This window comes from Diabrotica undecimpunctata, chromosome 6 (genome assembly GCF_040954645.1).
Source record: "Diabrotica undecimpunctata isolate CICGRU chromosome 6, icDiaUnde3, whole genome shotgun sequence".
NCBI lineage: Eukaryota > Metazoa > Arthropoda > Insecta > Coleoptera > Chrysomelidae > Diabrotica > Diabrotica undecimpunctata.
The window spans coordinates 126,627,856-126,652,550 of NC_092808.1; the positions used below are offsets into that span (position 1 = coordinate 126,627,856).

The window sequence follows — 24,695 nt, forward strand, 5'->3', positions numbered from 1 at the left end:
GTTTATTAATCTATTGGGAATCACAAAACACAGAGTTGAAGGTGTTTTCACAAGATTTAAAAAAGACGGAGATCTCATCCCTGTTGAAACTTGAGGTGGTTATAAGAAGGCTAACACACATCAGAAAAAAATTGATTTTGTAAAGCAGTTTAAAGGCACATAATCACATTACAGTAGAGCGAGGTGTACTCGTATTTATCTTGATTCCACCCTGTCCATTTCTAAAATGTGGAATATGTACGAAGAATCAGTTGTTGATGAATTTAAAGTAAAAGAGTCGTTTTTCGACACATATTCGTAACTGGGTTCAACATTAGCTTTAAAAGGCCTTCGACAGATGTGTGTTCAACCTGTCTTCAATACAAAGAAAAAATTATAGTTGAAAAAAATGAGGCAATATTGCAAACGCTTAAAGCAGAGTACACTATTCACACTACTCATGCTAAAGGGTTTTTTCAACCTTTTGAAAAAAGATTAACCTAATGTTTCTATAATGTCGTACGACATGCAAAAAAATATGCCTCTGCCAAAGCTCCCAGATCAGAGTGTGTACTATTCAAGATAGTTATACTACTATATAATCTGACGATAGTTTCTAGATGTTCTACTGGAACCGAAGCTTTACGCAAAGAAAATGTATCAATTTACTCTTGGGCCGAACATGAAATGAAAAAGTCTTCGAATGAAATAGCATCTGCAGTATTTGAAGAACTTGAGTGCAGATCTAAATCTGGTTACTTTGAAGGAAAAGACACCTTAAGGCTGGTAGCTGATGGGTGTACAGGCTAAAACAAGAATAGTATTGTATTTACGATGTGCATTGCTTGGCTGCACAGGACTAAAACTTCAATAACAACAGTGGAGCTTGTGTTTCCTGTTACCGGTCACTCATATATGCCTAGTGATAACATTTTTGGTGGCATAGAACGAAGTGTAAAGAAAAGAGATACAATTGTGCAGCTTGAAGAGTATTATTAAGAGTTTAGTAAGCATGACACAGTCAAACTTTTAGGAAAAGACAGGACTAACCAAGATTGGAAGTCAGAAGCTAAAAACTATGTTAAAAACCCAACAAATCTTCATTTCAAAATTTCACAAGTTTAATAAGTCAAAAGTTAATTCTGACCAAGAAACAAAAGTCAGTAACTGTCAGTGGCGAACAAAACTATAGTTTCCCAATTAATTCAAGTTTGAGTGTCATGAGACCAGGGAAAAAAGTATGGAATATAAAATCAACTGAACTCACGCTTGGAGTCAAAGTGAATGCGTTAAAAATTAAAGACGTGCACGTTTTATTACAAAAACATTATGGTGAAAAATGGAGTGAAATGGAAAATGTGAAATGGTATCACGAAGTGATAAACAATAATGAAATGATGCCTGAAAATCCACTTCCTGAATGTGAGTGCTTAAATAATGAAGACTGTGATAAATTCATGGAAGTCAACCAAGTTGAAGTGGACTTTTGATTCAGAATTATTGTAAGATTCAGATATTGTCTACCGATCAAGCAGGTATCTAAAGAACTTTTGTTGTTAGTGTATTGATCGGGTTTTTAAATTTTATTGACAAATATTGTATTAGCTCAATAAATTATTAATATTTTTAACACATATTTCATTTTTTTTTATTTTCACCAAAAAAATATTCAGTATAGGGTAAGCCCTGATGCATTGCTACTGATATTTTACTGCTGGCTTAAGGTATCAGGGACATCATCAGCAATATTTTTGGTGACAAAAACGACCATCTCCACATGTTGGTTACAAACACGGCCAACTCCATATTTTAACGTTAAATATCCCTTTAAATACAGTAAAAAGGATAAATATTATTATTCCAAGATGCTCTGGAAATAATTATTAATCAACAAAAAAAAATTCAACAGTACCAATTGTGTGGAAGTAGTTTAAACAGTTTTATACCTATACTGAAAATTTTGATAATGGAGTTGGCCATCTTTGAAACCAGGCTACAGATATCATATTTGATATTACTGTTAGTACTGCATATTGTTGTGTCACATAGCCCCGGTCGTGGTCGTGTGCTCTAGCGAAGTTCAGAATTACCTCTTCACCGCCAAGATATACACTTCTATCGATGAGGAGATGTTCTCATCGCCCAGTAAGCTGTTTAGCAGAACATTTCGTTCTCATTAGAAGCCAGCCGAGGCGACCTTTGATTATTAGTATTGGCGATTCTACGAATAAGTTCGAATTGTTTTATAAACGATAATTATCAATGTAATTAGTAATTGTAATATTTGTAATTAAGTGAGTGTTAAGTTAAATAAAGTTAGTTAAACCACGTTGTGCTTCACTTAATCTCTAAACCCGGATAAGTTATTTTCGAGAATTTGTATGATCAAAATAAGAAGCGAGACCAAAATGGAAGAAATTTTAGATATGGTTACCGCAATGGAAAAAAGGGGGGAGACATCCTTAGTAAGAAGAGGAAGCTGAAGTGAGATGTCCTCAGGAAGAAAAGGAAGCTGAATGGAGACGTCGTAACGTAAGGAAGAAAAGGCAGCTGAAGAGAGACGTCGCCAGGAAGATATAAAACTGCTCGTGGCGTTCTATCAAAAATCGAGGCCTCAAAAGTGAGTAAAGAAAATATGAAAAGAGAACTCGAAGAAACAGAGGAAGATATAAAAAGAGAAATTGAAGACACAAAAGACGACATAATTAAAGAAATTGAAATAATAATAAATCTTTTTCTTCTGCTTCTTCCTTCTTGTATGTAGCCTGTTTTAAAGCCTGTTTCTTCTTCAATATTAGCCTCCTAAATTGTTAAAATTATCGCACCATCTTTTTCCTGGTCTGTCAATACTTCTTCGTCCATTTGGTAACTTATCTCGTGCTATTCGTCCTATCCTATCTTCTGCCATTCTACTAATGTGTTCGTTCCACTTCTATTTCCGTTGTGTCACCCATCCATTTTGTCTTCTATATTGTATGCTCTTCTTATGGTTTCGCTTCTTTCCCTATCCAACAGACTTTTCCCTGATATTCGTCAAAGTATTTTCATCTCTGTTGTTTCTAGTAGTCGTCTCGTTTTAGATGTGTCTAGGGTCTCAGGCCTCAGGTCTTGTCTCCGCCGTGTATGTTAATATAGGTCTAATTGCTGCTTTATAGATTCTTGTTTTTGTGTCTTGTCTTAGGTGTTTGTTCTTCCAGATTGTGTCATTAAGAGATCCCGCCGCTTTACTTCCTTTTAAGCTTTGTTGTCGTACTTCTTCTTCTTAAAATATCTAGTATATAAAATACATAATGAGGTAACGAGAACCCTTGAAAATATCCGCCTAGAAATTGAAAAGACTAAACAACTGAGAGTTGAAGGTAAACTAGAAATGATTTGTTCCCTTGCCAACGGAATAATAAAACTAAGCCTTGTATATTCGACGGCAAGACCTCCTGACCAGTGTATAGAAAGCAATTCAAAGGTGCTGCACAAAATAATGGATGGGCAAATGAACAGAAGGCAACAGCGCTCATTTCATCGTCCTCCAAAACATCCCAGAGGACGCACAAAAGAGCTGTGAGACTATCGCATTTTGAATTTTAAATTATCAATATTTTGCAAAATAATACCTACACCTTGGTAGATATAAAATCAGTTGTATTATTTCAATTATTATTAGCAAAACTAATTGCTAATGGAAATAATTACAATAAACTATAAATACTTTTTTACTACAGAATAATGCCACATCCGTAAGTTAAAGTAATGAAAAATTAATTTAATTTTTTGAATTAATTAATTAATAACGTGATAGCAATAGAAAGAATGGCCTAGGGTATTACATTAACAAATTACAAGGAACTTTTTATGCCGAAGCTTTCAACCCCACAATAATTTTGTACATCTCCGTCTATGCCTGATGACATCTGATTCATATAATCTTTGTCATGAATAAGTCATTTTAACTAGAAGTCTGGAATTTTGAATGATCCAATTGAAGATAATTAAAATTATACAAATATATTTCACAAATGTTTATGCTGAGTTACTTTGCCATAACAGTTTAACAAGACTTAAATAAATAAATATGTTAAATTTAATTATAAATCAATAATCTGAAGAATGTCCTGAATAATTATGTTTAGATGGAGCAAATGTCAAATTTATTGAGCATTGACTCATTGACTGTGACATTGAGCCTTGCATTGTTAGAAAAATTGATTAAATATGGTTAATATTTTGGACTGATTAGTTTACAGTATATTTTTATCCTTTACTTCTCAAATATATTTTATACAACAAAATACTCATGTGTTGATTTGGGTTTTATCCGGGAGTGTTTTTAAAATAGGAAAAGGTTAATGTAAATTAACAGGTATGTTTTAATTATTTATTGGTATTTTTCACTGTCAATAACATTTTTATTATTGTTTTAAAGAGCAATGGATAGGAGTTCACATTACGATGGGCTAGAAAGCAAATCTCATTGGATTGCTGGTGATATAACTCGAAATGTATTAGAAATGAATAATGAGAACTTAGTTTTCCAGCAAAATGATCTATTTCCATCAGCTTTTCCTATTATGGCTGATATAAGAAGGCAAGGAAAACTCTGTGATGTTGTATTGAAGGTGGGTCATTTCTTTTATGTAATTCATTCACTAGTCTAAACAAATTTTTTAAATAGTATAATTATTTTTAGGTGGAAGGACAGTTTTTCAGTGCTCACAAGATTGTATTGGCATCAACCATTCCATATTTTCAAGCAATGTTTATGAATGATATGATCGAATCTCGTAATAAAGAAATTGAAATAAAATGCATTGATGCTTTGTAAGTAACTACATTTTTATAATATATTGTTATTAATAGCTACAGCATTTATATGGCATAATCAAAACAGCAAAAAATAATTTGCAATTGAGAACGACAAGGTAGTGTAGTGTATCATAACACGGTATGATTAGTGCTCAAGGAATATTGTCTCTATGGCATTTTTCTTGATTGCAGCTGATGGGCATGGTTTTCCTATTCAGGTCAGGGGTATGATTCACACATACTAATTTATTATATCCAGAACCCTGTTAATGCAATGACTCCAAAGAAACATCTACAAAATTGTCATAAAATATTAATTAACTAATCTTCCTGTCCCTATAAATGATCCTCATAAATATATTATTCACAGTTAGCTGTTTGTTGAAATAGAAAATAAAATTGTTCCATCTCTCCATGTGGAGTATTGGGCACTTGTGATTTTCTTAGCCAAAAGTTTAAGATTACTGACTGGTCAGCACAAAATTTTACAAAACTATACTGTTTATAATGTTATTACATATTACAAAGATGTGATTAGATATGAGACTAATAAAACAAACAAAATCCAAGCTATAAATACACTAATTTTTACAAATTAAGTGTTTAATTCGTAGATCAATTTTAACATTTGTTTTTAATACAGATTTCAGTCCTCTACAGATAGTTTGTATACAGAAAAAAATTATTTCAATTTAAATTAATTTTTGGCATTTAACACATAACAAAGGTTTCAAAGCACTATCATTAACTGAGCAACAAGGCTTATTATAAAAAGATAGAGATATGGGTTTAATAATATGTATTGTGAGGATCAAGCCAATAAAGCAGGCGATAGTAGTAGTTAGTTTCTGTTATAAGAATAACAGAAAGAAGAAGAAGCTTTGATTATATTAATTTACTTAAATTATATGACCACGACAGATAGTAATATTAACATATTAAAAGAAAATACTGTGTTTTCTATAAAAGATGGGAGGTATGCCAAATTCTTACCATTTGGTAAGTGTAGCATACTATCTACATTGGAGAAAGTAAAAAACACTGTGTCTTATATAAATGTATGAATGCCTTTTATGATTCCATGTCCATGCTTAAAATAAACTATTTACTAGATAAGAAATTTACCTTTTCCTAAAAATCTTAATGAACTCATGCATTACTAGTTAAATGTAACTCTTTTTTTCTGTTATTAGAGGTATATGTCGACCATTATAGGTGGGTCAAATTTTAGCCACATGCATGTGACCATGAGAGAGAAAGCCATCAGTGCATCTTTTGATCTATGAATTCAAAAACTGCTCATTAACACAGATATAATGGTTGACATGTATGTAATTCCATATATTAAATATATTTTTGCAGGGCACTTGAAGCATTGGTTAACTTCGCCTACACAGGAAAAGTTACTCTAGATAAAAATAATGTACAGAGTGTTATGATAGGAGCATCTTATTTACAATTGAACAAAGTCAGAGATGCCTGTGCCAACTACTTATTGCAAAGGTAAGAATGTATACTTATAAGTATTAACGTCAGGTAAATTTTTATTTAATGTTAGCACTTATTTATTAATTTTTGCATTAAAGAATGATTTAGCTGTAGCGATTTTATATTGTGGGCCGCATTTTTCTCCCTTATTACTCTTTTGTCATCCATTTTGCCAATGTGTACAATTTGGGTGATTTAAGTATAGCATGTAGTCAACAAAACAAATTGTAATTGAGGTAGGCCATGGAATCACATATTTATACTGGTCTAAAGGAAAAAGCAGACAAAGTAACATTATTGGGGATTTTGGACTGGGTGATTGAAATGAAAGGAGAGACTATTTAGCAGATTTTTGCAAAGAATATAATGAATACCTTTTTGAAACTACCTAAATGGATATTATATTTGTGGAAATCTCCAGAAAATACCCCTCATAATATCGTAAGAAGTCAAATTGACTACAGAACTATCAGTGAGCATTACATAAAAATGCAGTACAATCTGTAAAAATTTTTCCTGGTGACGATGTTCCATCTGACCACAATCTACTGTTGGCTGCATTAGAATTAAGTTTAAACAGATAAAACAACAGCGATCATCCAACAAACTGGATATAGATTATATTAGAAACAACATTCAGGTAATTTCAATCAATCTAGAAAGCAATTTTGAGAATAACGAACAACAAGAATCCATCGAGGTCATTGGAACCAAATAAAAACGATTATAAAACAAATGTTTGGAAATTGTAGAGTTAAGGTCGCGGCATATTATCGTGCACGTAGCGTTTCGGGCACGTAGCGTTTCCACTCTTTCATACATAGAATGTTTCAGTTTGGTTAGGTGAAGAAATGATCTCGCTTTTCTCGACAAAAATTATGTGCAATTGCTCTTCTAGTTAACGATGAAGAATGAAAAACTGTGTTAAAAAGAAGGTTTGAAGTACATCCAATGCTAAAAGAAAGGAAGAAGGAATGTGAATACTGGACTTTATACAGAGAATTAATTGATGACGATGAAAAATATTATGGATATTTTAGAATGAATGGGATTCAGTTTAAATATGTTTTAAATTTAATTTCATCTGCAGTTAAAAAACAAAATACTACATTTAACGAAAAGTACATATCAAACCAAAAACTATTTTTAAAAAGAAGAGGTATCACTTCTATACAAAAGTCCTAATTGTTTATCACTTCCGTGATTAATTGTCACAAAGCAATAAAACACATGCATAAATGACAAAATAGCCTCGAAACTTATTTTTTTAAATACATACTCTGTATCAAAATCAAACAAATACCTAAATAAACAAGGGGAAAACGACGAACATCTAATGCACATTATCCTTACAAACCGTTACGTAGCCGTCGGCATCAGTAAAATATTGTTTTCGAATACGCTGAACGGAAGCGTTAAGTGTCTGAAACGCTATGTTCCGGACAGTGTGCGTTGTTCATATTTAAAACAATTTAAATGATATTTTTTGGAAACTAAACGCTTTGTGCTGGAAATGCAACGTGCACGATAATATGCCACGACCTTTACAGGGAAACCATGGTGCATTTAATATTATATTTAATGTATAAAAAAATAAAAAGTCATCAAAAGTCAAAAAAGGGAAAACGTTAAGAAACATAACTCGAATACTTGACTTGCTGTGTGTGTGAATCCAGCTCTGGCAGTAAGTTTTTGCCCCGGGTACATTGAGTACTTAAAGTACACTGTATGGGCAGCTTTGCCCTTCTCCTTAAGAACTTACTTTTAAGAATAGCGAATTTTTGACATGGATCCACTCACCGTTCGTCAAAAAAAGACAAGTTCTAAACCCGGAAGACGATTATTAGGGAAAGAATAATAGAAGTTTCTATAATATTTAGCACAATGTACTATTAAAAATTCTATGTAAAAGATTAAAACCATACATCACTATTGGACGATTGTATGGGTGAGTGATTAGCATAATATTTTTGACATTATATTATGTTATAGGAAAGAGGGATACAGTTAATGATTTGTATCAGTAGAAACATGATTATAAATATTTTTTTATTTTGTTGTAGAATTCACCCACAGAACGCATTAGGATTTAGACATTTTGCAGATTCATTAGGCTGTTCCACACTGGCAGATTCTGCAGAAAAATATATCGAATCATATTTCCATGAAGTTTCCCAACATGAGGAGTATTTAAATCTCTCTGTGACAGAAATAAAAGATTTGTTAAGTAAAAATGATCTCAGAGTTGAAAGGTAATTAATTTATCGTGAAATACACTTCGCGTCATTAAAAAGGGGCCACCTAGAATATTATAAGAATTTTTTAATAATTTTAAGTTGATGCAATTTATTCTATTGTAACTAAACTCCCACAATGCAGAAACACTTTTAGTCACCGCCACTGGGTGCCGACAGATCAATTAAGGGTAATAAGTTCACAGAATTGATCTTTTGCAATTTTTAAATTTTAAACTATGGCTGAGAGGTTTGCTAGATCTGTTCAAATTGTTACTTTGATTAATAATGGAATGAGTCAAAGAGAAGTGGCCAGGTAGCTTGGAGTCAGTCGTTGTATGGTTCAAAAAACACCAACGATTCATAGAGACTGGATCTCACGATGGCTAGAGAAGACCGTTTTTTACAATGCACTTCTTTGCAAAATCGGTTCTTTACGGCTAGAGCAATCCAAAACCGTTTTCAAAATGCTTACGGGTGGACATTAAGCACTTCTACAGTGAGAAGCAGTTTGAGGGAATTCGGTCTAAGGGCTTGTTGCCCAGCAACAGGACCTTTGTTAACCAACGAGACCACGAGCATTGAACGATAAAAGATTGGAAACATGTTTAGTTTAGTGATGAGTCCAGGATGGTTCTTTATGGCTCAAACGGTCATATCAAAACGTACAGAAGACATGGGAAACGATATTCTGCTTGTATTGGACGAGCACGTGTTGCTTGGAAGAGGCTCGGTAATGTTTTGGACAGGCATGTTATTCGAAGGCCGTACTGATCTCGTGTTTATTCATAGAGGAGCGTTAAATGCTCACCGATATATTATCGAAATTCTAGACGAGCATGTAATGCCTTTTGCTGGGTTTGTTGGTGAAAACATTATTTTCATTCAAGATAACGCGCGGCCACACGTAGCCAGAATGGTAACGCAATACCTGGAAACTGTCGGTGTGCCAAACATTAATTGGCCAACTCAAAGCCCAGATTTGAATCCGATTGAGCATGTTTGGGGCCAACTCAGACGAAGAGTAAGAAATAAGTCGGTTGGCACGACTTTATTGTAATTTTTATAAAGAAAACAGAAAAAATTTACAATTTTAATTTTTTAAATTTTCTATTAAAATCATCATTTTGGGAGAAATGATTTTTTTTTGACATTTGTTGGTTAAAAAATAGTTGCATACTGCTTTAGAACATATTTTTAAACATTACACAAACATATAATGACAATACATTTCATGTAGGCTTCATAAAAATTAAATTTTAGGTGGCTTCTTTTTAATGACGCGCATGTGTGTATTTTGAAATATATGGAATATAAATAACATCGTTCAAATGTCTGCGCTGCTTCTTTGCGTGGCGCGAATCAGAAATGTCCAATTTTCCATGACTTCCATAGCGCATAAATCCGGTTTGGCGAGGTGTCTGTCCTTAGGACACCTGCGTTATTTTTTGTCAGATGCACCGTCCCAGTCAAACTCTCCGCCTGGCACTGTCGTCGACTTAAAATGAAGAAAACGAACGATAGCGGTGTGTCTGAAGTGCAAGTCTTATTAGAACCATAGATGTATATATTAACATAAACCGAGCATACCGGCCGCGCATACTGACCACAAGGTCTTTTGCGGTTGTTCGATCTGTCCCTCTCTAGCGCATTACAACTCTTCACTCTTTCTCTCCCTTACCAAAAGAGACGCTGCTATACTTACTTGATATAAGACAGAGACACAACGAACAACGAAAAAAAGATGGTGTCGTTACTTATCTCTACAGACTGCTCAGTCTATGTTAATATATACGTCTATGATCGGAACCACGAAACCAATGAACGGCACAACGCAACGAAACGTCACTCACAGATAAATTAAACCGTCGTTCTGCGCCCTTGGCTCAAGAAGACCTTGGTAGTCGCCACCTATTTCTCTGTACTGAGCAAATAAAGAAACGACGAAAGAACTATGCTCGAAAAACTTGGAATGCTTTGGCTTATGTCGTTTATTCGTTATCTTGTTATATTTTTTAATATTATTTGCATTTATATAAATTTTTTTTAGCGAAGAACAGGTTTTTGAAGCTTGTATGAGATGGGTTAAACACGATGTGGAAATAAGAAAAGATTTCTTGCCAGAATTATTGTCCTTAGTTAGATTGCCATTATTATCACCTCTATACATTACCGATAGGGTTAGAAATGAAGAACAAATAAGGTATTCCATACAATGCCGGTAAGTATTTTCTTTTTTTAAGAGCCTTCTTTCCATTGTGTGTACTGTTTGTTTTAAGCATGTCGATAATTATATCTTGCAAGTCGAGACTAATCTGACAGTTGTCAGAATTGCATTAGCCAAAAACCCTTTAAATTATAATAAATTTGATATTTATTACATCTTTGATAATAAATTGGTATGGTGTTAAAGTTTTAAACATATATACTGCATGGCAACGCAAGACTCCCAATTGGGGGTTGTTGTCCCTGAAATGTAATCTCTATATGGGCCCTAGATAGCAACTGAGTAAAATGACATTTTTAGGACGGATGTATGAAGAAAGCAGTCAATGTAACTTGTAGTATGTGTCTTAATGCGACTCTACCCAACAATGTGTTAAATGAATATGTTAAAATGTTTTATTTATTATTACTTGTAACAGTAGCAAACATCAATATGTTGGTGTTAACGTGTAATATACCCTGAAAGATTATGTTACATTGTAAAACAATTGTATGCATGGAATGACTTTTTAAAATATTTTAATTATAAGTAGGCAAGCATCAATACATGTACCTAATGAAACTAGCATACACTGAAACATTAATAGGGCCCTATATATTTTAATTCAACATTTGGTACCTAAAAATTAGATGGTATATGAGTGGCTCAGACTCAAGGGTAACTAAGCCACAAAGAGGAGTTTTTGAAATCAAGTCAAAGTTAACTTTAAATAAAAAAACACTTTATTTTTTTTTTTTAAGGAAAAGCTAATGTCTTAAAACAACATTTAAGGAAAAATCTCACCCAAGGTTTAATAATTTTAATTCTGTGTTTAAAAAGTATAGGCACATTTGCCGTTACAAAAAAATATATTCCTAGAGAAACTTGTGTGTTAAGCTATGTTTCGGCACATTTGCCATAAAGAAAACTAAAACAAGTAAATTGTCTAAAACAAAAATTAAGATAAACAGAAAACAAATTTTTAACTTATTAGCTAAAAACTTATTCTAGTGCATATTTTTAATTTTTATGTATAACTGCTTCTTCTAAGCCCTCATCTAATGCATCAGAACTATCTATCATCCAGAATAAAAGCTGTGGAACTCAGGCGGAATAAACTTAAGTAAGTCCATTAAATCCTTTTCCTTTTCTTTTGTTATTGCTCCCCATTTGGATACAGAACATCTGGGTTGTGCATTACAGTAGATGATGATGGGCGGCCTTTGGTTTTCTTGCTTAAATCAACCTCATGAACAAACCCATGTCCTGTGCTCTATATTTTACATAAATTTTTTTTGGTTCGTTTTTAAGATACCTTATCTGTTTAATTTTAAGCCATTCAACTTTTTCGCCAGTTATAGTACCTAACTTTTCTATTTGTTATCTTATTCTTAAGGGACTTGGTACTAAAAAACTCCAGTGAGTTCAATCTTTTGACCTGGAATTTTGGATTTCTTTTTTTGGCCGATTGAATTATGGAAACCCAATCATCGGGATCAAAAATTCGATTATGGTGTTTTCTCTCCTTTTCAATCAACCCAAAATCTTGCATGTATTAAAACTATGTCCAGATACACAAAATCTTTGTTCTATAACTTTGAGTGACGATTTATACTTTTGAAGGTAATTGCTTAACATTAAAGCCATCTTTATATTCCGATTCTGGCCCCCACAAGCATCGCTATACAAAATTAGATATTTGGTTGGGTCAAGTAAGTGCGCCTCAAGGTGGTTTATTAAGCATGAAGCTATCTCTTGAGCTCCTAGGTATGCGATATTTTCATCATGACCCCAATTTATATGTCCACAGTTGTCTCTTATAATAAAATACACCTATAATTAACTCAGGAGTAGGAAGCGTTGTCTGAGGACAAACACTAAAACTAATATTTTTTGCTGTGATTCTTTTGCTTTAATTATATTTTGCTTTTTGTTTTCTGTCACTGGTTGTGCTTTTTTGGTTTAATTCCAATTCAACTTTTGCATCCTGTTTACGCTGTTCTGAAGTATCAGATGACTTTATTTCAGTATTAAGACTGTCACACTTTTGACAAGTATCTTTATGTGGTGCATGAAAATGTAAATTAAACTTGATGTTAAAAATTTTGCGAAACATAAACAGCGAGAGGGGTTTTCTTAAGTCTTCTGTGCATTTTTTTTCATATACTCTCGATACGTGATCGACATGGATGTTTGCCCCTTGCATCTTGAAGAGGTGTCCCTTGTTTTCGTGCTAAAGCTAATGAAATTTTTCCATATGTAATGGAAACTGTTTCTTTAAAAAAAGTTATTAGATACCACTAGGTCATAACCATTTTCATCCGGTAAAGTATATACACGAGTTTTAGACCTACGTGAATTTTGATATTGGGTATAAGTCCTCTTTTTGTCTTCTACTTTTATTTGCCCTTGAATAAAAAGCATTTTTCATTGACCAGTTAAGCGAATAGTAATTTTTAAAGATGCTTTGCTTTCGTTCGTTAGAAATTTTCATATGACACTTCATTTTGTACGAACATTGGCCAACTACGAGTTCTTTAGCACTTTTACGTTTTCCTTGTTCCGTGACATATTCTTCTCCTTTCTCCCTGGCTATCTGCCTTTTATACCTTGCATGATTCTCAAGATTTCTTAGTCTCTTTCTGGAATGTTGGTGCGATTTGCCTTCTGGTTCATCATTGTCTTGATTCGTAGTGTTCGACAACTCATTTATTGAGTTTTTTTCACTCGAATCATCATTATTTTCGTCTAGAATAATAAAAAATATATTACAAATAAATTTGCGGCAAAACAGCCTAAGCCAAATTTGTTTATAAATGGGTATTTAAGGATTATCTTGCTTATTTTATATTTAAATATTAATAATATTGTTACTGTCTTACCTGAAGACTCGATATTTCAAGAACTGGGGTTATAATTGCTATCTATTCGCTGAAATCGGATCCGAAAGGCTCCGATGCGTCACTGCTCATGTTTATATCCGCCATGTTTTTGTTGTTTAGGCAGTTTTGCCGCAAGCTTCCTATGACATTTTGTTAGTGCGAAAACCAGTTTATAGATGGGGACACCAACCAATAAAAATTAAGTTTAGGCTGGTTCTGCACACGATTTTTACAGAAATTATTAGCACTTATTAACCCTAATCCAGTAAAATAAATTTTTGGAGTTATGCACCTTTGCCTCTGAGCCACTCATATATGTATGATGCTGAGTTGTTTATTATTGAAGACAGAGGGGTCAACTTGTTGGTGTGTGGATATTGTATAATAGAGAAACGTACTAAAGAAAAAAAAAAGAAAAAGTTATAATTTAATGTAGGATTAAAGTGTAATATACCCTGAAAGATTATGTTAGAAAATTGTAGAACAATTGCATAGATCGAAAGACTTTAAGACTATTTACCCAGTTGATGAGGAGAAGAGTAAAAAACAATTTCATGCTTTTCATTAAATGAACTTTATGATTTTCTTACTAACTTACTTCTTACTCAGTAAATCTTACTTAGGTTTCCTTTTTTTTTGTATGTTTATTAATAAACAAAACTAGTTTTGCTTTTAGTTTAGTTCTTTAGGGTTTCGGGTCCGTTAAAACTTCTGTCTTTTAATAGGATTCCGCCACCAAAAAAGTTTGTGAACCGCTGGTCTCGTATAGTCCGATGGATCCTCTTTTAAAACAGATGTGCTAGACATTCCTGGACCTTATCCGAGGACTTTACTTGTTGTAGGACTACAACTATCTTATTTGAAATATTTTTTGAAATCGCTTGTTCTAGCAGAGTACCTTAACCTTTTTTTTTTTAACAAAGTTTAAAACATTTTTAATAAACGTCTAAAATATCACATAACATAATTTTTTTTAATATAAATTGTAATTTTAGGGATCTCGTAGACGAAGCTTTAACATTTCACTTAATACCGGAACGACGAGCGTTGATACAGAGTTTTCGAACCGAACCGAGAGTGTGTGACATTAAAGGTCACATATATGTTGTCGGTGGCTTAAACAAACATGGGGACTCATTATCGACAGTCGAATATTATGATCCGAAGAAGGACAAATGGAATATGGCACCTCCTATGTCGATGATGAGGTCTAGATTAGGAGTGGCTGTGATAAAAAGTAAATTATTCGCGTTTGGAGGTTATAATGGAAAAGACCGTTTAGCAAGTGTTGAAGTTTATGATGCGATTAGGAAAGAATGGGCAACTGTTGCGCCGATGATTTGTAAAAGAAGGTATGACAATAGTAATAATTACTTAAATGCAATCTTTTAGTTATATTCCATTAATATACGTCTACCATGAGAAAAGTTTCTTCCGTTCAAAAAATGGTTATTAGAAAATAAAGCATTTTCCGTAATATGAGAGCAAACACACGCAATAGAAAACCAACCACAATTGGTTTACACCCTAACAAAACATAAAAGTAAGAATAAATTCAAAATCTGTTTCCTCAAATGAATTTGAGAATGTTTTATTTTTATTCCTATCTGAATCAACGAAAGACACTAGCGCCAACGTAAAACATGTTTACATGTTTCAATTTTTAAATATAAATACTGATGTTAACATATTTTTTATAAATTTTAATAACTTATAAATTTTAGCGCCCTAGGAGCAACCGCATTAGGTGACATTATATATGTATGTGGCGGATATGACGGCGTGACTTCTTTGAATTCAGTGGAGAGATACCATCCAAGTACCAATTCTTGGTGTTCTTTGGCACCAATGAATAAGTCGAGAAGTGCAGGTGCAGTCATTGCCTGTCAAGGTATGATGAAAAAATAATACTTAAATATGTTATGTGACCACACATGAACTAAGAATACTGAAATATTTTGCCAATTTACTAATCTCATAACAATATTTGATCACCGAGCTTGCAATAAAATTACGATTTGTACCAAGTTATTTTAAATCTACACGTGAGTCTGGTTACGTGAATTAATTTTATGTTTCAATTTTAACTGTACTCTCTTTTATCATTTTTATTCTTTAAAAAATCATTTATATATTCTTCAGTTACCGTTAAATATTGTATTTATATGGGATTGAACCACATATATGATTTTGATTTTCTCGAGATGTATTAACCTATAGATATTTATCAATTAAGGTTTTGTAGCAGACAATTTGAGAGTTGATTTACTTAACGTCGATTTTGTAGGCAACTCGTTTTTGTGTTGAAATTCTGAGGGTGATCTTGTACCCCCAAATTGATACCAAATTCTGATTTCTTCAAAGATCAAAGATGATTCTTTCATGTTTCTCTTTTTGCTCTCTGTTTTTTTACGACTATTGCTGCATTCTCCCATTGTACCCCATGCACATCGTCTCAAGCATGTTTTGCATATCTGGAATCTGTGAAAGTCTCTGTTTTTCATGCTCATTTGTCTTAACATTTATTGGTCGTGAGGTTTGCCCCAAATAAAAATTGTTACATTTACATTTACAAGGTATTTTATAAATACAGTTCTTTGATCTCTCTTCTGCGTTGTTTGGTTTGGTTTTAGACAAAATAGATCTCAGTGTGTTGGTTTTTTGAATGTTGTAATTTTGTATTTATTTCCTATCATCTTCAAATCACCTCTTGTGAGAGTTTTTGGATTGTACTTGGTGTTGTCTTGTTTATATTTTATTCAATCTTGTAAAATTCCTTTTTTATAAATGGCAATGGATAATTATTTTTTGGTAAGACCTTTGTTAACAGGTTTGTTCTTCTTGAAATGCATTTTCGTTGGAGTAAGTGTTTTGGGTTCTATTATATAATGATTTGTTGACTTTTTTTTTTAATTTTTTGGGTTGTGCTTTGAGTGATAATTTAAGTATAAGTGCGGGTTGGTTTTCTGTAGATTTTGGTTATGTATCCTGTATCCTCCTGTGTGGTTAACACGTCCAGAAAAGGTTGCGTTTTCTTGTTTTCTTTTTCCATTGTGAATGTGATTGATTCTTATTTACAGTGAATGCCCATTAAAAATTTATTGAGTATTTCTGCTCCAGGAGGCCCATGGCTAATCCGAAATCTTGTTTATAAAAATCATTGTCTAGTTAAAAATAAGTTTTTTCCAATGGTACATTGATGAAGCGGCTGGTCGAAATGGACTGGCGTATTGTTAGGATTATACTCTAATTCTGCTAGTTTTTGCAGAAAATACTGTAAATTCTTTATAAATGTTATGTTATTTGCTGACTCCTGTATTATATCTAGGAGGAGCTATGAAAGTTTATTGCAAGGAGAAGGCAAGGAGTATTGCCCTCTGCATAGAACAAAAACTTTTGACTTTTGAAAGCTGGCAAATATAATTTGAACCGAGGAAATTATTGCAGGCATTTCCTCAATAATATTTGGCAATAGTTTGCAGGAAGTTGAACAAACTGTAGTTGAGACACCGTGAAAACACAGTGATACTATACAAATTCAGGAAATTAATATTAATGCGAGACTACAAATTAATGGACTAATTTGTGATTGAACAGAGGTGTTAATGTTCTTATTTGGTAGTCTTTTAGGAATTCCTTAAATTTGTGTTTTATATATTCTATACTCCAGTGATTTTGTTGGATCCTTTTGTAGTTTTATATATGGTCCTTTTATATAAGGAAAGCCCAAAATAGGGAAGACTTTGCAGAGGTCATCGCCAACCTTCGCTAAGAAGACGGCACCTAAAGAAGAAAAGATATATGGTCCATTTATGTGTTCAAGTTCAGTTACCGTCGATGCATTACCTATTTTATTTATACTGCCAGCATAACATTTGACACAATAGGCGTTGATAAAATTAAAATAACCTCTAAAAGAGAAAACTGTTAATTTCAACGATTATTATTTTACTCTTTTTTACCGTAAGTGTGTTTTGCAGGTTACATATACGCTTTAGGTGGCCATGATGGCCTGTCAATATTCGATTCAGTAGAGAGGTATAATCCAGCAACTAATACCTGGACCGAAGCTCCACCAATGCTCACTAAAAGGTAATTAACTTTTTATATAAAATATAATATAGAACCTTCGAAAAAAAAAATCCTAATTAGAGCAGCCCTTTTAATAAGCATTCCTTCTTTTAGAAGATTAGTCAAGGTGGTCAAAATAAATATTACTTATCCCAACTTGTATACAATAGTCTGATTTCTTTAAATCATAATTTGAAAAAAAACGAGATATATACTGTATACAGTGATAAGTGCCTTAAGAACCGGCAAAATAACGCAAAAGATAGAAAACATAATACGTGGAATAAAAAGAGATGAAATTAGTAGAGGTGGGGAATTATTTATAGAAACCTATAATTTACTTTACATTACATTATGACTATCGATAGTTTCCCACCTTTAGACGTTTGCTTATGAGCTAGTTGACTTCAGTCGTAATTATACGTATGACGTCGAACATAATTTTTTTAATTCCGCATGAAGTAAACAATGATTGAAGCAAATGTAATTAGTCGTAATTTTTTAATTAAAAATTAAATTATTCATCAAGAATAATTTCTACTATGATTTGAGAAGTCTCATACACTCTTGTTAATACAGAATTATCCAAGTTTGGTGGTTTAGTGGTGAGAATATCGTACTTTCACGCGGACGCTCAGGGTTCGAATCCCACATGAGATTTTTTTGCAATAATTAAATATTAACCTTCGAGTGGTAACGTACGGTCCCTGACACCGACATAGTAGATTTTTCGCGCTAAACCTCAAACGCGCATATTTTTTTGTCCGCGCGGCCAGGTAGCTTTCGAATCCTCGTCACGCTATTCAGTCTTCAAAAAATGTTATTCGACCTGACGGTGTGAGCGACCGAGGTTACCATTTGTGTTATACTCAACGGTAAGTTTTTGTCGTTTTTGGTCCATAGACAGTTTTATATAATAGATAATCATTTTAAGAGTTGTATGTGAATATGGCTTACGAAAGAGAACAAATCAGGTTGCAACAACTTTTTGACCAAATTGTTGCTAATTCCGAACCGGAACCAGAAGATGACGATGCAAGTTTGCAAGATGATTGTTCAGAAGTTCTAGAATATGATGCCAATTCAGAGGAGGATTTCTGTGATAAAGAATATGTCGAAAATTATGTACCAGTAGAAGTAATACCGCGCATACCACGTTTGTTTGGGAAAGATGGAACAAGGTGGAGGAAACATCGTGAATTTCATCGTAACGTTCGATCTCGTACAGAAAATCTTCTACTCAATCTGGCAGGACCAAAAGGTGATATTAGGCAAAAATTGGTGATAAAAGAGATTTGGGAATGTTTTGTCACTACACATATTTTAGAAAAAAAATAGTAGAATGCGCCAATAATTTCATAGCATTGAAACGCTATGCCACAGTCAATAACAGAACGGCTAGGCCAATTGATCTTATAGAATTAAAAGCTCTGTTTGGGCTGTTGTACATATCTGGCGCTAACAAAAGCAATCATCAGAATGCTGATGATTTATTTAGAACAGATGGAAGGTCAATGGAGATTTATCGTCTTAAGATGTCGCTAAAGAGGTTCCAGTTCATTTTCAGACACATTCGGTTCGATGACAAAAGTAGTAGAATACAAAGGCAAGAATTCGACAAGTTGACCGCGATACGTGAGATTTTTTAAGCTTTTCATTCTAATCTACCGAAGCATTACAATTTTTCAGCATATACTACGATAGATGAAGTTAGAAGCCTTTCGCGGCAAATGTTCATTCAGGATTTACATACCGAATAAACTAAATCATTACGGTATAAAAATATATGCTTTAGCAGACGCTGAGATGTATTATACGTCCAAGATGGAAGTATATGTTGGTCACTTGTACCTCGTCTGTGTGAACCGATTTGGGGAACGGGAAGGAACGTTACCATGGATAATTTTTTCACAAGCGTTCATCTCGCGCGATTACTTCAACGTGAACATCGTCTAACTGTTGTAGGAACGTTACGAAAGAATAAACCTCAAATTCCTCTAGTGCTAACACAACAAAGGCCAGAAAAAACCAGTATGTTCGCATTTCAAGAGAAGTGTACCCTTGTATCGTATGTTTCGTATGTACCAAAATGTTTTAGTGTTATCTACTATGCATTACGTCAACAACATTGTTAATGCAACAGATAAACCAGAAATAATCATAGATTATAATAAGACTAAAGGAGGCGTGGATGTCCTGGACAAACTCTGCGCGGCATACAATTGCGCTAGAGCAACCCGTCGCTGGCCAATGATCATTTTTTACAGTTGTTTAGATGTCGCTGGGATAAATTCCTACATTATATACAAATCGCATACAGACACAAGCAGTCGTAGACGAAAGTTATTGACGAACATATTCGCAGACGAGCCCTAGAACAAAATATTCCAAGGACAATTCGTATGAGGTTAGTGGAAATTTGTGGCATGCAGACAAGAAATCAACCTATCCAGAATAATGTGTATGGAAGATATACGTTCTGCAGTAGTAAGAAAATACGCAAAACTCGGTTTCTTTGTAGGCAGTGTGACAAATATATTTGTTTGGAACATTATGCGTTGTGTGCAGTGTAGAAGAAAATGAGGAAGCAAACGGACAATAGTTTCAGTTTATGTTGGACATCTGTTGAATAATTTTATTTTTTTTTTGTGACATTTCTTCCTTTGTCCGTATGTTTGTTGATATTTTGTATTCAAAAACTTGACATGTTTTTGTAAATTGTTTGTCAATTATGTTAGTACCTAAAAGAAGCCAATTTTTTTTAATGTGCATTTTTTCTCGAAAATAAATAAATATTGATCATTTCTTACTATATTGTTATTTAAATATAGTTATATTAAATATTTAGTCACATCAAAATATTAACAGAAAATCATAACCTAAGATATTCATTATTAAAGAAGTCGGTGTCGTAGACCGACGTTACTAACTATGTTACGAGAATTCACGTTACGTTACCGGCGGAAGGTTAAGATTTGAAATTATTTTATTTATTTGAAATACGGCAAAATAACGCAAAAGCTAGAAGACATATATATATATATATATATATATATATATATATATATATATATATATATATATATATATATATATATATATATATATATATATATATATATATATGTCTTCTCACACTCATCAACAATATTTGTGGAAGTTCAAACTGAAATGAAATGCAGTCTAGTATTTGGCCATTATAATAAAAATAACATGCCTGGTATGTTAGCAGCGACATCTATACGAAGCAACAAGAAGTCGGGAGACCTCTTTTCGATAGCGAATCAGGTGATCCGCAAATTCACAGCCTCTTACTAGAGGCTATTGAACGATACTAGGAATAATCTTTTATTCCGACATGCATCTATAGTTCACCTTTCAAAAGGTGAATGGTGGAATTCGATTTGAAATGAAATGCAATCTTTTACTTTCTCTAGGTAAAGAGTGAAAAAGATAGTGTTTTCAAAGGTGAACTGTAGATGCATGTCGGAATAAAAGGTTATTCCTAGTATCGTTTAATAGTATCGTTCAAACCTTATTTGACTGAATGTGGCCTATTTTAGCTATTTTCAAACTACTCATTCTTAGACTAAAAAAAAAAGTTTTTTCTATATATAATTCTTTTCTAGGTGTAGATTGGGTGTCGCAATGCTAGGTGGGAAATTATTCGCATGTGGTGGATACGACGGAAGTTCATTTCTTCAAACTGTGGAAATGTTTGATCCAGCCACTAATAAGTAAGTAAACAGTACCTATAAATTAGTTTACTTTGTGTACGTTAGTCCACTAAAATTTCACATGGTTGTAAAATCCTTGAGGCGTTAGGAAAAAGTGCATTTCCTTCAATTTGCAGTTCATTACACAATAGACTTAACTGATAACTTAGTGACTTTTGTGCCAATCTACAAAAATCATGACTGGAAGCTTAATATTATGTTCAATTAGGTGGAGGTACAAAACACTCTGTCCACACCTCATTTAGAGTGTACTTTTCCTGTAGATGGACACACTTGAAATCCTGACTCATCTCCATTAAAAATTCTTGATAGATCAGTTAGACCTTCTAGATGTAGTTTTCAATATTTGTAAACCAGTTTTTTATGTCTCGTTCAGATGCTTAAGCGTTCTTTTAGAACGCTTAAGCGTATTTTCTAAGTTTCGACATTTTACTACACACCTAAAAAGCAACTTTAGTGATTGGACAGTTGTCAAATAACTGTTAAATCGATTAATAAAATTAATTCAACTGCTAACTACAGTTAGTTATACGTAAACTTGTTGAAAATTGTAGAAATATATGTGTTAAATATATTTATCTAGAACAGATAGAATTCAGCAAGTTTTCAGTAACTTAGGGACTACAAGTACATTTATATAAAAAAATAAAACCTTACCTTAAAAAATAGCAGGTAGTTTTGAAAAGAAAAAAAATCAAAGCAGGTGCTTCAAACACTGTTTAGTTACCACTTTACTCACTTAAGGTACTATTAGGGTCTAGAATGCTAAAAAGGAGACATTTTCAACATATTTTTTTGTATCTTTATATACGACAATCAAACTTTTTTATATTATATAACTTTTGAAGATTACAATTTTTTTCCATTGTTCCTGTTTATTAACCCTAGAAGGACCAAGGCTAGGTAAAAAGTATGCACAACATTGCATTACATACGATTTTCTAAATACCTTTGTTCCTAAAAATCTCAAATAATTAGTAGTTGTCGGCATACTACTGCGCTATTAGATGCCTTAATTAGCATTTTTATAATTTAATTCATTTCCTCTTACATTCATAAAAACTTTACGGCGGATTATAAATAACCCCCGTTGGTTCATTATGTAACTGTCAGTAATCTAGACTGCTCGGTAGTTTAGGCTGACAACGTCGTAAATACAAGTAAACAGTTACGTTGAAGTTATATTTTGCAGTATTTGAACTGCCTCTGCCGTGTTAAGTTGTCTCGCGTTTCTGTTTCGTTTAGCCGTTGGTTTAGCGCAGTTTGAATAATTTTTCGTATATAGTGTATGTGTAAAGAAAATTGAAAATGAATCAATATTTAACGTAAAAAGTATTAGAAGTGGAGGCAAACCTCTCTGATTTTGAGGTTCGGTCAGACATTAGTTCCGGCAACAGTGACTGAGACGTAAGTGAAGACGAAGACCACATTGAAGTGTTCAAAAAAGACGACGACATTGAAAATTCAACTGAGAATAGTTCCAGTTTCGACACAATTAATGAAAACTGTGACACGCCACATGTATATAAATCAAAGTCAGGAAGAATCTACTTAGCCAACCCACCACGCCCTTTGCGGCGAGCTGCACCAAACATTTTTCGTAAGCAACCGATACTTAGACACGAAGGCAAAGTAGAAAATATATTGAAAATTCTTTACTTCGCAAATACAGCAAAATCTTGTGTGGTATATCAATGAAGAAGCTGAACGTAAAAGCGTACCAAAAACAGATGATACCGAGATTTTAGCTTTACTTGGTATTTTCATTTTGATGCGAGCTAATGATGACACTAACTTAGATTATCACGATTTGTGGTCAAAAAAATTCTGCAGGTCATCTTATATTGCCAAGATTTGTCGGAACAGATTCCGAGAAGTGACAAAAATTTTAAGATTTGACGATAAAACCACCAGAGCTGAGAGGAAACAGGCAGACAAGTTTGCACCCTTACGTAAAATGTTTGATTTGCTGAACGATACATTTTCGAAATATTTTACACCAGGTATGAACGTCGTAATAGACGAAATGTTATCTTTATTTTGGATCAGATGTCCGTTCAAAGTTTTCATGAAGGAAAAGCGTGGTAAATATGGTGTTCTTATACGAATACTTGCAGATTATTCAACTCATTACGTTTTGCGTATGGAGGTTTATTCAGGAAAATATGAAGGCAGCACACCAGCATCTAGTAGTCCGCAGGGAATAGTAAAAAGATTACTGTCTCCGATTCGAAACTCTAGACGTAACGTAACGACAGACAGATATTACACTTCTGTGGAGCTTGCAGAAGATCTATACAAATACTTCGGTTTGACTTTAGTTGGCACTCTCCAACAAATCGCAGGCATATACCAGAAGTATTTAAGAAAACGGAAGGAAGACCATTGTATTCAAATATGTTTGCATTTTCAGATGCAAAGTCCGGAAACTCACCAGTTACTCTTCTTTCTTATGCAACACGTCAGAAGCCTACAAGATCTCAACTCTTTCTATCAACCCAGCATTCTGATGATGTCCTAAGCGACGAATACAAAAATAAATCAGATATCAATCTTTTTTATAATAAGACTAAGGGAGATGTTGATACTTTAGACCAGATGGCGAGAAAATATACGTCGAAGCGATCGACACGAAGATGGCCGCTCTCAGTTTTTTTCACTTTGTTGGATATTGCAGCCATCAGTGCGTACTCTCTATTTAGACTCAATTTTCCAAATTTGAACGAAAATGAGAACAATCATCGTCGTTTGTTTCTGCAAGAATTAACGCCTTAACGCTACCGCTTATTAGAAGAAGAGCTGCAAATTTAAATGGACTTTTTTTTGAGCATTTTGTAGTGCATGCCATCGGCAAATCTGAAATATAAAATTCGAGAAGAATTTTGAAAAAGAAGTACCCTTACGTGATAATATAATTCATCAAAATATCGGACATTTCAAAAAAATTGTTCAAAAATTGACCTTTTTTCGACTTTTTTCAGTTACAAGTTTTATTATTACGTTTTTTTTGTCAAATTGTGGAAATTATCATAGATAAAACCAGAACACAAAAATGCATTAAGGTTTATTAAAACCGACCAGCTAGATCCGGACACTAACTGTCCGCCAATTTTAAAAACGTAGTTTTTCTCAAAATCTAAAATCTCCCAGCCTCCTAATCTAGTCGGTCGATTTCAATAAACCTTGATGAATTTTGTTTGTTTTGGTTTTCTCTATGATAGTTTATCACAATTTGACAAGAAACAAAATAATAAAACTTTTGTGACTGAAAAAAGTGAAGAAAGTTTTGAACAATTTT

At 33.3% G+C, this 24,695-nt stretch overlaps 1 protein-coding gene across 1 annotated transcript in view; it reads left to right on the top strand.

Moving 5' to 3' along the window:
• The first annotated feature begins 3,919 nt into the window (after positions 1–3,919).
• The window catches only part of KLHL18 (Kelch like family member 18), a 28,131-nt gene continuing 7,355 nt past the window's right edge, over positions 3,920–24,695 (top strand). The window contains exons 1-10 of the mRNA XM_072535356.1: positions 3,920–4,336; positions 4,400–4,592; positions 4,664–4,794; positions 6,142–6,282; positions 8,331–8,519; positions 10,552–10,722; positions 14,585–14,941; positions 15,314–15,480; positions 17,570–17,681; positions 21,290–21,397. Of these exons, the coding sequence (XP_072391457.1) occupies positions 4,404–4,592; positions 4,664–4,794; positions 6,142–6,282; positions 8,331–8,519; positions 10,552–10,722; positions 14,585–14,941; positions 15,314–15,480; positions 17,570–17,681; positions 21,290–21,397 (1,565 nt within the window). The 5' untranslated portion in view covers positions 3,920–4,336; positions 4,400–4,403. The remainder of the gene's footprint in view (positions 4,337–4,399; positions 4,593–4,663; positions 4,795–6,141; positions 6,283–8,330; positions 8,520–10,551; positions 10,723–14,584; positions 14,942–15,313; positions 15,481–17,569; positions 17,682–21,289; positions 21,398–24,695) is intronic.